General features: G+C 48.2%; 1 protein-coding gene across 3 annotated transcripts in view; it reads right to left on the bottom strand.

Moving 5' to 3' along the window:
* The window catches only part of ECHDC1 (ethylmalonyl-CoA decarboxylase 1), a 75,091-nt gene that overhangs the window by 41,786 nt on the left and 19,567 nt on the right, over positions 1-13,738 (bottom strand). For 2 of the 3 annotated variants that reach the window (XM_029058250.2, XM_029058248.2), the window contains exons 2-3: positions 3,218-3,439; positions 1,906-2,048 (exon numbers count right to left, since the gene is read on the bottom strand). In XM_029058250.2, coding sequence (XP_028914083.1) covers positions 1,906-2,048; positions 3,218-3,437 — 363 coding nt within the window. In that variant the 5' untranslated portion in view covers positions 3,438-3,439. Of the gene's footprint in view, positions 1-1,905; positions 2,049-3,217; positions 3,440-6,712; positions 6,801-13,738 lie in introns of all 3 variants that reach the window. The other variant, XM_029058249.2, reaches the window with a different exon arrangement.

Here is a 13,738-nt window from a genome sequence, read left to right as displayed (position 1 = left end):
GGATCAAGGGAACCCTACGTCCAAGTCTGAGACCACCCCCTTCCTGAACCCCCAGCACTACATGTGAGAGGAGATGCTTTCAATCTGCCCTTGCCCCTAAATTTTCCAACAGGTTTCTGAGGGGTATCTCCAGAGGAATCAAGTCCAGAATCAGATCCCTCAAAACACTTTTGGGGCTCTTGGAGAATCCAAACTGTCCCATCAGGGCAAATGTCTACCAACGTTGTCTTATACTCTCCCAAGAGCTCGGGAGAGTGCTCTGCATATGGTAAGTGTTCAATAAATACGAGCGATTGAATGCCGCTCCCCATTAAGGAGTCACCAAAATAAGAACAAGGTATATAGCCTGGCCCTCGCCCTCTGTCTGTGGCCAGGAGATGGTCCCCAACTCTGCTTTTCATCCTGGTCCCTTTAAGGTTGAGGGGGTGGGGGGAAGGCATGGACAAATCACAGTACCAAAAAATGCACCACTTGAGGCATTTTGATGGTCACACCATGGTGATTTGAAGAACGGTAAATGAACGCTACAGTCTATACTTCACTCCGCTGCCCGGGTTATCTACAGAAACACTCTGGGCATGTCACTCCCCTCCTCAGAAACCTCCAGTGGTTGCCTATCAACCTTCGCATGAAGCAAAAACTCCTCACTCTTGGCTTTAAAGCTCTCCATCAATCTTGTCCCCTCCTACCTCACCTGTCTTCTCTCCTTCAAAAGCCCACCCTGTACATTCTGCTCCTCTGCCACTAACCGCCTCACGGTGCCTCCTTCTCTCCTGTCCCTCCGTCGACCCCTGGCCCACGTCCTACCTCTGACCTGGAATGCCCTCCTTCCTCACCTCCGCCAAACTGACTCTCTTCCCCTCTTCAAAGCCCTATTGAGAGCTCACCTCCTCCAGGAGCCTTCCCAGACTGAGCCCTCCCTTTCCCTCTGCCTCTCCTCCCCTCCCCACTATCCCCACTCCCTTCCTCTGCTCTACCCCCTTCCCCTCCCCACAGCACTTGTACATTTGTATATATTAATATTACCCTATTTTACTAATGATGTGTATACTTCTATGATTCTGTTTATCTGTTTTGATGGTATCGATGCCTACTTGTTTTGTTTTCTGTCTCCCCCCTTCTAGACTGTGAGCCCGCTGTTGGGCAGGGATTGTCTCTGTTGCCGAATTGTACATTCTAAGCGCTTAGTACAGTGCTCTGCACACGGTAAGAGCTCAATAAATACGATCGAATGAATGAATGAGAACTTTGGAAAAAGAAGCTAAGAGAGCTTCAAAGGCTTAGTACAGAGCTCTGCCCATATTAAGTGCTCAATAAATACAATTGACTGATTTAAAGCTGAGGAAATGGCAGTAAACCATATCTACTGAGCGCTTACTGTGTGCAGAACACTGTACTAAGCGCCTGGGAGAGTACAAAATAACAAACAGTCACATTCAGTCCTGTATCTGGTCCAGTATTACTTCAATCAGGAATGCTGCAGGATCACTCTCTTCCTCCAGCCCTTACTCTCAGCGGACTTAGTTTTAGAGGATGGCCAGAACCAGTCCACGGTCCAGGACTATTCATTCATTCGATTGTATTTATTGAGTGCAGAGCAATGTCCTAAGCGCTTGGAATGTACAATTCAGCAACAGATAGAGACAATCCCTGTCCAACGACGGGCTCACAGTCTAAATAACTAGGAGAGGGGATGCACATCAGAGCAAACCACCAGCCGGCCTCCTTTTCCCTTTAGTCCAGGAGGAAGACTCCAAGGCTCTCGGACGTCAAGAAACCCCCACTGCTCCTTTTTTCATGGCCACACCCGTGTCACACGCCCCACCCGACCGCGTGTGCTAAGGCAACTCTAATTCTCTCCTTACACAGGACAGTCTCTTCAAGGTCAAAAGCTCTTCAACTCACCTCCGGCGTTCCCAGCGCTCTCACGGCGTTTAGATCAGATCCTGAGCAGAACGTGTTTTTAGCCCCGTGGATGATAAGGCCTTTCCCATCTGTCCAACTTTCTAATTCAATCACCTTCTCCAGAAGTTGTACCATCATTGCTCCTGCCAACGAAAAGTAAAAAATTGAGGCTATCTTCCAAAGCTTAGTTTGGGGATCTTCGGTGATCCTTAGGAACTTCCAACTGGTCCTAAGGGGCTGGAGTCTCAATTCCCTTTGGAAGTCAGCAAAAAGAGGCTGGAATTTGGCTACTGAGACGTCATTCATTCAATCGTATTTATTGAGCGCTTACTATGTGCGGAGCACTGTACTAAGCACTTGGAATGTACAATTCGGCATCAGACAGAGACGATCCCTGCCCACTGACGGGCTTACAGTCTAATCGGGGAAATAATGTTGGTATCTGTTAAGCGCTCACTATGTGCAGAGCACTGTTCTAAGCACTAGGGTAGATACACGGTAATCAGGTTGTCCCACATGAGGCTCACAGACGTCATCCTCATTTTATAGATGAGGTCACTGAGGCACAGAGAAGCTAAGTGACTTGCCCAGTCACACAGCTGACAAGTGGCAGAGCTGGAATTCGAACCCATGACCTCTGACTCCCAAGCCCGTGCTCTTTCCACTGAGCCACGCTGCTTCTCTAAGAATCAAGACAGACTCAAACTCCTTCAAGAAAGGAGTTTGCTCCACTTTTCAACTCCTCTGAGTACCCGAGGAAGAATAATAATAATGACAGTGATATTTTTTAAGTGCTTGCTACGTGCCAAGCACTGTGTTGGGTGCTGGGGAAGAAACGAGATCATCAGTTTGGAGAAAGTTCCTGTCCCACAGTCTAAGTAGGCAGGAGTGCTGTGCACCCAGAAGGGACTCAAAAAAGGACTGCGGACCACTCAGTGCAGTTTTCTCTTAAAAATTCTTGTTCTGAATCGATCAATGATATTTATTGAGCGCCTACTGAATGATCTTCCTATTGCTAACTAAGACGGATTGGGAAACAGCCATTCAACAGGATCTGTTGAGCATCCACAGGCTGCATCGTATTAATCTGTTACTTGCTCGCAGGGTACGTGGCAGTACGCCGGTGTTGCCTCTGGAAAGTTTGCAAACTACCCGGGGAGAAAAAATTAACATGATGCTATTGTTATATTTATTCGTTGTGAGGCTCAGTGGATGAATTTGAGGTGCTGATCCAAAAATGCTATGGTCTTTTGACCTGGCCTTAGCAAATGCTCCAGAAAAAAAAGTCCCCCTCCCTCACCCGACCGGTTACCTGAGAAGGCGTTCATTTTACTTGGGTTGTTGAGAGTGAGAATTCCAATGCCATTCTCGTCTTTGCAAAGGTCGACTGATCCACCGGTCAACTTTAGGAGTTTCTTTTTCACCGATTCTTCATGGAAACCGTGGGCCGAGCTGTAGAGCGATAAACCGGATTGCTGGAGCAGTCTACTCTTTGCTGAGAGTGGTGAAGTCTTCAAAAGTGCAGCTGCCATTTCTGAAAAGACCCCGAGAGGAAAAAAGCGTCAGCCACGCAGACGGTCATCCTCCCGTGAAAAAAGCACTCCTGAACCAGTGATGGATGATGGGACTTCAATTTCCAACAGATTTCGCAAGGACAGGAATAAATGCCCTTATTTTACGCTCACCCTCGGAACAGTCAAGGAGAAGGGCTTGACTGTTTTGAATTACCACGCATCAAACCATTTGTTCCTCCATCTCGTACCGCTAACCCCCAGCCCCGGATCACCGCCACAGTCCGTTTCCTCCTCATGCGGCGCAGAACGCTGCTGGGGGAAATCCAGATATCAAGCCGACCTTATCCACTTCCAGGACATCCTTGCTTGCTTTAACTCTGCCCTCTCTTCTAGAGGGCAATATTATTTCTCCGTCCTTATTGACCCCAAGGTTGATTGCCCCCGGCCAGTTATTCCAGACACTTAACTCCCTCCTCAAACGCTCTGAGCGCTAAGTGCAGAGCACCGTATTACGCGCTTGGGAGAGTACGACACAAAAGAGTCGGCAGACACGTTCCCTGCCCTTAACGATATTAATCTCTGTCTCCCCTTCTAGACTGTAAAATCACTGTCGACAGAGACCGTTTCTACCAACTCTCTTGGACTGTACTCACCCAAACTCTTAGTAAAGTAAGCACTCAATAAATGCCAGTGATTATTTGACTCTATACTAAAAAAAGCCTTCCCTGAATCCCACTGCTCTCGCTAGCTTTTGTCCCATCTTCCTGCTCCTATTCTTATCCAGACCCCTTGAACAGAGTGCACAACCCACTCGTGTTTCTTAATAATTGTGGTAGTTAAGCACTTACTCCACGCCAAGAACTGTACTGAGCACTGCGATAAATGCAATGCAGCGAGATCAGACACAGCTCTACTGCCTTTATTCCACTGAGCCCGCACTCTTCAAGGTCACCAATGACCCCCCTCTTCCTTGCTAAATTTAATGGACTCTACTCTCCGCAAATCCTCCTCCACCTCCTGGCCACCTTCGATGACGCTGACCACTTCCCTACTCCTGGAAATGTCACTTCATCACTGTTTCTCCCGACACCCAGTTCTCTTCCTACTTCTCTGACCACTCCTTCCCAGTCTCACTGGCTGATTCTTCTTCCACCCTTTATCCCCTGTCAGTCTCTCTTTTTGATGGTATATGCTAAGGACTTATGCTTACCAGGCACTGTGCTAAACACTGTACAAGCCAGTCAGGTTGGAAACACCACGTGGGGCTCACAGTCCTAATCCCCATTTTCCAGATGAGGTAACTGGGACCCAGAGAAGTGAAGTGACTGGACCGAGGTCACACAACGGGCACGTGGCAGACCTGGGATTAGAACCCAGGTCCTTCTGACTCCCGGGCCCACCCTCTATCCACTAGGCCACGTTGCTCCTCACGTCTGTTCTGGGTCCCTTCTCTCACTTCACACTCACTCCCTGTCCCAGAACCTGCAAACTTGTTGTCATCTTTGACTTCTCATTACTTTTTAACCCTCACCTTCAGCTTGCCACAAAATCCTGGGGGTTCTTTCTCCACAGTATTTCTCAGATCCTCTTCCTCTTCGTCCAAATGACCACCACCCTGATTCAAGCTGTCATCTCTTGACTCTACTCTATCAGCCTCCTCATTGTTCTCCCCGCTTCTAGCCTCTTTCTGCTTCGGTCTATACTCCGGTCTGCAGCTCGGATCATCTTTCTAAAATGTCTTTCTCCTCTCACCTTTCCCACCTGCAGAAACCTCCGTCACCTACTTCCCTCTGTATCACGCACAGATGCTTGACCCCTGACTTCTAGGCTCTCCATCATTATTCCTCTACTTGTCCGCCCTCATCTATTTCCCAGCCTGTGCTCTACCCAGGCAGACCTCCTCGCTGCCCTTCACTCACACACACTTGTCCTGCCACCTGCCCCTTGTTCATGCCCTTCTATGTTTCGATTCGACCTGACCACCCCTCTCTCCGTCGCCAAAGTCCTCTTACAATCTCACTCCAATTAATCTATCAGTGGTATTTACCGGGTGTGTGCTGTGTACGGAGCACTGTACTGAGCACTTGGGATAGTACAGTAAAACAAGAGTTGGAAAACACGTTTCCTGACCACAGTGAGTTTAGAGACCACGAGGCATTTTCTGATTAAGCCTTAATAGGTCACAACTCCTTCAAGAGGCCTTCCCCAATAAGCCTTCTTTTTCCCAACTACCTCTCCCTCCTCTGTGACCTATGCCCTTGGAGCTATACCCTTTAGGTATTTGGTATTCGCCTCGCCCTCAGGCCCAGAGCCCTTACGTTTAGAGCCATAATTTTTTTATGGCACTTGTTACGTGCTTTCTGTGTGTCAGGCACTGCGCTAAGCGCTGGGGTAGGTGCAAGCTATTCAGGTTAGTCACAGTCCATGTCCCATGTGGGGCTCAGGGTCTTAATCCCCATTTTACAGATGAGGCACAGAGAAATTAAGTGAGTTGCCCTAGATTATACAGCATACAAGGGCGGGGGAGATATTAGAACCCAGGACCTCTGACTCGCAGGCCTGGGCTCTTTCTCCTACGACACAATGCCTCTTGTTATTTATCACTATGGGCAGGAAACATATTTCCCAACTCCGTTGTACTGTACTCGCTCAAGCGTTCGGAGCAGTGTAAATGCTCAGCAAATACCATTCATTGACTGATGGATTAATTTTCTTCTCCCCAGGTATAGCACTCCCAGTCACCAATTCAGCCCTTCTGAACCCACACCACGTACAGCATTCTCGGACATGTTGATTCGACATTCTTTAAGCACTCATTTATTCACCTGCCTTTCCATTCATTTTTCTCCTAACGGTCAATAAACGTGTGCCTGTCCCCTTACCTCTAATAAACACTCCCAAGTGCTTACTACACTCTTCTGCCCACAGCGGATACTCACTAAATACTAATGACTGGCAAGGTGCTGCAGAGTTCACGCTACTAATCAATAAATCACATTTATTGTTTACTGTGTGCAGGGCACTCTACTAAGTGCTTGGGAGAGTTCGGCACAACAATATGACACGTTCTCTCACTACAACGGCCTCTCCAGAAGCAGTCTGGATGTAGACTGGGAAGCGGTCGGTCAACGCATTGTATTTACGGAGCACTTATTCTGTGCAGAGCATTGTACTGAGCACTTGGGAAAATACAACAGTATTACTAGACACGAGCCCTGCCCTTGCTCAAGCAGTTTAATGCGGAGAGGGAGTCAGACACGAAAATACATTTGAAACTGAGAGAAGTAATGCACCTTCTCTGACTTTATTTCCAGTTGATTTTCAGGGCTGGTGGCCACACAGCTTCTCAGTGCCTCTTCCTTGTACTTGGGCGCTGGGAGTCTAGGGGTGGAAAACAGTCAGATGCCATGCAAATTCAAGGAAGGCATTAGGGACTCTGGGAGCAGAAAAGAGGAGGTTTGGAGACGAGACCATCGGTGATAAGACAATGCTTTGATAATACTAAATAAATGCTTAATTTATTGACTATAGTCACAATTTATTCCTACTAGTCTCCCCCTCTAGACTCTAAGTTCTCTGTGGATAGGGAAAATGTCTACCAATTCTGTTATAGTGTACTCTCCTAAGCACTTAGTACGGTGCTCTGCACCAAGAAAGCGCTCAATAAATGACCGATTGACTGGCAGAAAGCATCTAGTAAACGGTTTCGCCGAAGGCAAAGTCTCGGGTGGAGAACATGAGATTGCAAAACGGGCTGGGGTGCGATCTCTTTTTCCCAGCGTGTACTGCTTCACCTTAAAATGGGGTGATCTGCAATGGTTTCAACAGCTCGAGGATCAGCACTGACATGTGAATAGGCTGGTCGGCCATGTAAGCCCAGTCCTGGCTGGAGTTTTTTTACAAATTTGAAAATGAGGAAATAGTCTCCTCAATCCATTCACCTCTGTTCCAGTTCTGTATTACATAATCTCCAATTTTACTCCCATGGGCAGGCTGGAAATGATGAGGGCACTTTTTCTACCGCCTCACCTCCTTTTTCCTTTGGAAGATTTATTCAGTCGCATTTACTGAGCGCTGACTGTGGGCAGAGCACTGTACTAAGCGCTTGGGAAAGTAATACAGCAATAAAGAGAGACAATCCCAGACCACAGCGAGCTTGGTCTAGAGGACCCTCCCACAAGTCTCCCGCTACTGAAGGTTTCGTTCCTCTACCCTTGCACTCTGAACCTAGAAGCAGTGAAGGGAGGGGGTGGTCGCTGGAAATTGCAGCAAATGGATTTGGCAGCCATTTCCTCCCCTAAATAGGGGACAGGAATTTGGGGGGAGGGAAAAAGGGGAAGGAAAAAAGCAGCGGGTCTTCTACACTGAGCCCTCCCTTTTCCTCTCCTCCTCCTCCCCATCGCCCCTACTCCCCATCCCTCTGCTCTACCCCAACCCCACCGCACTTGTGTATATCTATCTGTACATATTTATTATTCTATTTATTTTATCAATGATGTGTACATATCTATAATTCTATTTATTCACACTGACGCTACGGAGGCTCGTCCACTTGCTTTGTTTTGTTGTCTTTCTCCTCCCTCCTAGACTGTGAGCCCGTTGGGTAGGGACCGTCTCTGCTGCCGAACTGTACTTTCCAAGCGCTTAGTACAGTGCTCTGCCCACCGTAAGCGCTCAATAAATTCGACTGAATGAATGAAAGTTCAACGTGGGCAGGGAACACGTCTGCCGACTCTGTTGTACTGCGCTCTCCCACACACTCGGTATAGTGCTCTACACACAGTATGCACTCAGGAAATATCATCGATGACGATGATATGCACATAAGCCTGGGGATGGGGTCGGTACCTTGTTTTAAAAAAAAGCCACCAGCTGTCCCAGTTCCCGGCAGTCCTCCACATCGAAAAAATTACAAATCGGACTGGGTGTTCAGCATGGGTCGTCGTTTTATGTGATCATTAGGACCAAAGGATAAACCAACCAGGGACGGAATGGTAAAAGTTTAGAAACCCCCAAACCACGGATGTTTATGCCTGGGCAGGGCAATCCCACAGAGGCACCTCAACCCTAATGGAGCGGCTTTAGAAAGGGACAGGGTGGGACATACCTCCATCCACCCTGGATGTGCTCGCTGTGGGCAGGGAATGTCACTGTTTATTATCGTTTTGTACTTTCCCAAGCGCTTTGTACAGTGCTCTGCACACCGTAAGCGCTCGATAAATATGACTGAATAAATGTGCCTGGACCCAATCAAATCAAAACAGTTGGAATGAGCGAGTGGATCCGAGCAGACAGTTACCGCAGGGTGCCCGCACACCTCTTAACTGCGAAAACTACATTTAAAAGTGATTTATTTTTTTTCTCATGGAAATTCATCCCGTCTATCCCTTTGAGTCCGAGCAGATCCTACAGGCTTTTCCGTTTGGGATCTTAAACCGAAATCTGCTAAATGTTTTAGGCGACATAGGGAAAGCCACTGGGCACCGTTAGGAATCGTGGCGTCCCACTTGGCCAAAAGTGGATTTAGCCAGGCTAGGATGAGTGCAAAACGGGCTAGAGACACACCGCCGCCGCCGATGCCCCCTCTACCCCTCCACGCCCTCCTGGCCCTCCCGGGCCGGACTCCGATCCACTCAGGAAATCCCTGGGAGACAGAGTAATCGGACCTCAACCGAACCCTTTGAATTCCAAGGAAGGGAAGGGGCAAAACTTTTACTACTTTCCTTCTTGGCAGAGTGGGTTCTCCTAGTCTTCTTCCATCAACCTTAAGGCCACAGGGGATTTGATTTTTTTCCTCCCGCTACCCTCCCACACACCTATTTTTTCGTGCTGGACGGTCACTGGCTAGGACGCAGCGTCTCTCGGCCGGTACCCGCCGTCCCAGCCTTTCTTTGCCAGGCTCACCGGGCTGTTGCTTCAACACTGCACCAAGCAGCGACGTTCGCTTCTCCCCCCGGCTTATTGTCGGAGGGGGGGATGGGAAGATGTGGCCTTGGCCGGTTTTCCAAGCCAAACAGGACCTTTATGGGCCTAATGATTATTTTTCCAAAGAACGAAGTCAAGGCCGTCCCCTTACAATTCGTTTCCTGCTCGGCCGCGACTGGAACTGTGGACCGGCCCTCCCGGCTTCCTTTCTATTGTTTCTACGCAACCACTCCGGTCCAGCTGCAAAGGGAGGCTCCTGATTACAGGTAAACACCTGAGAGACGGAGGTACACCCTAATTGTCTCTTTGGAAGTGGGCCACGGATAATTATTACTGAGGACTAGGGTTCTCAGAGTTTTTCCTTTCTGTGTTTTTTTTTTTCCTAATAGGCAGAAACTTCCACGTCCCAAGCTGGCACAGAGTCAAACCCAGTTGATTTGGGCCGGCTGGTTGGCTGCCCTCCTCTGCCAGGCATTTGGGATTGGATTTGGGGGCTTGGGGGTGGGAGGGGAGGAGGAGAGAGAGGAGGCATCCGTGGATCAGGGGTGAGGGACCCAGTGGTCCAGAAATGAGGCTGGGATCACATCCATTTTGAAGGAGTGAAAAGGGGACCCGGGTTCAGGAAGTAGGGAACAAGGAGGAGATGACAGGCTTCAAAGAGCTAACGGGCTAGAGAGCCACCATTTTGGGTCTTCTCGTTCCTGACTGGAAACCCTCAGATCTGGTCAGAGACCTGTAATGAGCGAGTCTGGGCGTGCCGACTGCCCCCTCTGCCCCTGGGGAGGGGGCACCTAAGGCCCACAACTCAGAAGAGCACTGGGCACGTGCAGCTGGGCCTCTTGGACGGAGCTCAGCCCGTCGTGGATTCACTTGGCAACTCTTCCGATTTAACTTACCCAAATCTGCTTCAAATGCCACAGCCCAGGATTCTGCACGGGTGTGGGCTAATCAAAACCAGGGCGGGCCACATTGGGCATTTCCAGTCTACAAAGTGCCCTGGCATCGCCACCTCCCACGCCCCTGAAAGCAATTCTCCCAGTCCCTTCCCCGATGTCTGTCTGAACTGCCCGAGGCCAGCTCCGTTCACTACGTTTTTTTTTTTCTACAAGACAACTCTTACTCGACCTTTTCACACCTCCACACACGCCACTTCAGTGGCCCCAGGATTCCCATTTCTATTTTCAACAGTCATCAACAGGCCCGGACTCCGCAGCACGGCACAAACAGCTTCCTTTCGAAGATTAAAGAACAACCCTTATCGAGCCTGACCCCAAATGACCAGATCTCCATTAGCAACGACACTTTTTTTTTCATTCTAATTCTGATCCGTCAAGGTAATTGCCTCGTTCTTCCATTTGGCCAGAATCACGTCTACTACATCTTAATATACTTCCCCCAGTATTTAGTGCCGTTCCCTGCACACACTAAGTACTCAATAAATACTGTTTTCTACATACAGGTAGTTTATAGGCAAGCTCAATCTTAATATAGGTGTCCAGGGACTATAAGCCCCCACCCAGCCGCAGCCCGACAAACCATTATTTTTATAGACCAAATTCTCAACGTGGGAGTTGTATTCTTGCAAAACCCTGCCTTAAAGAAAACTCACCCTGTAGTACCAGTCTGTTCCAACACCACATAAATGCACAAACTGTTCGTTCTGAAACCACAACAGGCCGTAACTAACAAGGCTCAAGTCGCTGAATTGAACTTTCCCAAATTCCCTACCAATGTTCTAGCCAAAATGAGAAGAACACAAAATCTGGCAAAATGGCATATAATTAAAAAATATTCACCATATAACTGCAGAATAACAGATTATGAACCGTGAGGTCATATTTCTTAGAGAAGCAGCGTGGCTCAGTGGAAAGAGCCTGGGCTTGGGAGTCAGAGGTCATGGGTGCGAATCCCGGCTCTGCCACTTGTCAGCTGTGGGCAAGTCACTTCACTTCTCTGTGCCTGTTACCTCACCTGTAAAATGGGGATTAGTTGTGAGCCTCACGTGGGACAACCTGATGACCCTGTATCTACTCATCCTGGCTCATCTTCCTGCAGAAACGATCTGGGCATGTCACTCCCCTTCTTAAACAACTCCAGTGGTTGCCTATCGACCTCCGCTCCAAACAAAAACTCCTCACTCTAGGCTTCAAGGCTCTCCATCACCTTGCCCCTTCCTACCTCTCCTCCCTTCTCTCTTTCTACCGCCCACCCCGCACGCTCCGCTCCTCCGCCGCCCACCTCCTCGCCGTCCCCCGGTCTCGCCCATCCCGCCGTCGACCCCCGGGTCACGTCCTCCCGCGGTCCCGGAACGCCCTCCCTCCTCACCTCCGCCAAACTGATTCTCTTTCCCTCTTCAAAACCTTACTTAAAAATCACCTCCTCCAAGAGGCGTTCCCAGACTGAGCTCCTCTTCCCCCTCTACTCCCTCTGCCACCCCCCCTTCACCTCTCCGCAGCTAAAGCCTCATTTTCCCCTTTTCCCTCTGCTCCTCCACCTCTCCCTTCCCATCCCCACAGCACCGTACTCGTCCGCTCAACTGTATATATTTTCGTTACCCTATTTATTTTGTTAATGAATTGTACATCGCCTCGATTCTATTTAGTTGCCATCGGTTTTTACGAGATGTTCTTCCTCTTGACGCTGTTTAGTGCCATCGTTCTCGTCTGTCCGTCTCCCCCGATTAGACCGTAAGCCCGTCAAACGGCAGGGACCGTCTCTATCTGTTGCCGACTTGTTCATCCCAAGCGCTTAGTACAGTGCTCTGCACATAGTAAGCGCTCAATAAATACTATTGAATGAATGAATGAATACTCCAGTGCTTAGAACAGTGTTCTGCACATAGGAAGCGCTTAACAAACGTCAACAGTATTATTATTCTCAGTTTCTTTAAATCACTATTTAGCTCTCTTAGACTTGAAGATGCCAAGTTACTTAAGATGCCACTTGAACATTTCTATTGCCCCAAGTCCACCTGTCTACCCCCACAATCACTTCATAAATCGATTCAGAGCAGAAACTCAGGAATCGAAGCTGAGTGGATCAGTAGCACGTAGGCATAAATCTGCGCACACACACACGCACTGTTCTGTCAAAATGCAGTTTGGCGAGTACACAATCCGGCAACATCCTGACACCGCAAGCCTCTCTGTCCTCGGTCTGCGGTGTTACGGAAGGAACCACTGGTGTACTTGGCATTCGAATAGGTGAGAAACCGGACACGAGTTTTCCTTAAAGCTCTTCCACAAGAACGTGACTCATTCATTCATTCAATGGTATTTATTGAGTGCTTACTGTGTGCAGAGCACTGTGCTGAGCTCTTGGGAAAGTACAATACAGCAAGAGAGAGAGAAACTGGGACATTTTAGGAGAACTGTATGTACTGCCTTTCTTCATAATCAATGACAGTAATGATAAAGAGGACTTTATTGATGATTTGAAGACATTAAATATCCTGCCATTTCTTCCACAGAAATAAAGCTTTTCCCTTAGCTGCTGCACCAGTAGTCTTCAACGTAGTTTTCTTATCTATCTCTTTCTATCACAACCTTTCTGCTCTCTTGTTTTACTAATTATAAAAACAATAATAATAATGTTGGTATTTGTTCAGCGCTTACTATGTGCAGAGCACTAGTCTATAATAATAATGGGATTTGTAAAGTAATTACTATGGGCCAAGCACTGTACTAAGGACTGAGGTAGATACAAGATAATCACATCTGTCAGTCTCTGTCCCACTTGAGGTTTACAGCCTCAGCAGGAAAGAGAAAAGTCACTGAATCCCTACTTTACACATGAGGAAATTAAGGCCTAGGGAAGTGACATAGCCAAGGTCACAGAACAGGCAAGTGGCAGAGCCAGGATGAGAACCAAGGTCTTCTGATTTCAGGTCTGTGCTCTTTCCACTGACTCTGTACAGCTACTCTCTTCCTGGAAACTTCTACCTGTACTTTCTTTGGTTATTTTTTTTAATGGCATTTGTTCAATGCTTACTCTGTGCCCGGCACTGTACTGAGCGCCGGGGTAGATACGAACTAATCAGGGTGGACACCGTCCCTGTCCCACATGGGGCTCACAGTTTAAATCCCCATTTTACAGATGAGGTAACTGAGGCACAGAGAAGTGAAGTGATCTACTCAAGGTCCCACTGCAGACAAGTGGCAGTCAGGATTAGAACCCAGGTTCTTCTCACTCCTGACTCACAGGCTTGTGGGCAATCCACCAGGCCATGTTGCTTCTCATGGATTTGATTATCCACCTTTTAAAAATGTTCACTCTTCCAGGCATTTAACTATCATACATTCCTCAGTTTAGTGTTTCAAAGAAGTAATCACTTTTTTTTTTTCCACTTCTCTTGTGGGTAGGGATCATTTCTGCCAACTCTGTTGTACTGCACT

The sequence above is a fragment of the Ornithorhynchus anatinus genome, chromosome 2 (genome assembly GCF_004115215.2).
Source record: "Ornithorhynchus anatinus isolate Pmale09 chromosome 2, mOrnAna1.pri.v4, whole genome shotgun sequence".
Classification (NCBI taxonomy): Eukaryota; Metazoa; Chordata; class Mammalia; order Monotremata; family Ornithorhynchidae; genus Ornithorhynchus; species Ornithorhynchus anatinus.
The sequence above is the reverse complement of the archived record's forward strand: the minus strand, read 5'-3'. Positions and strand labels throughout refer to the sequence as shown.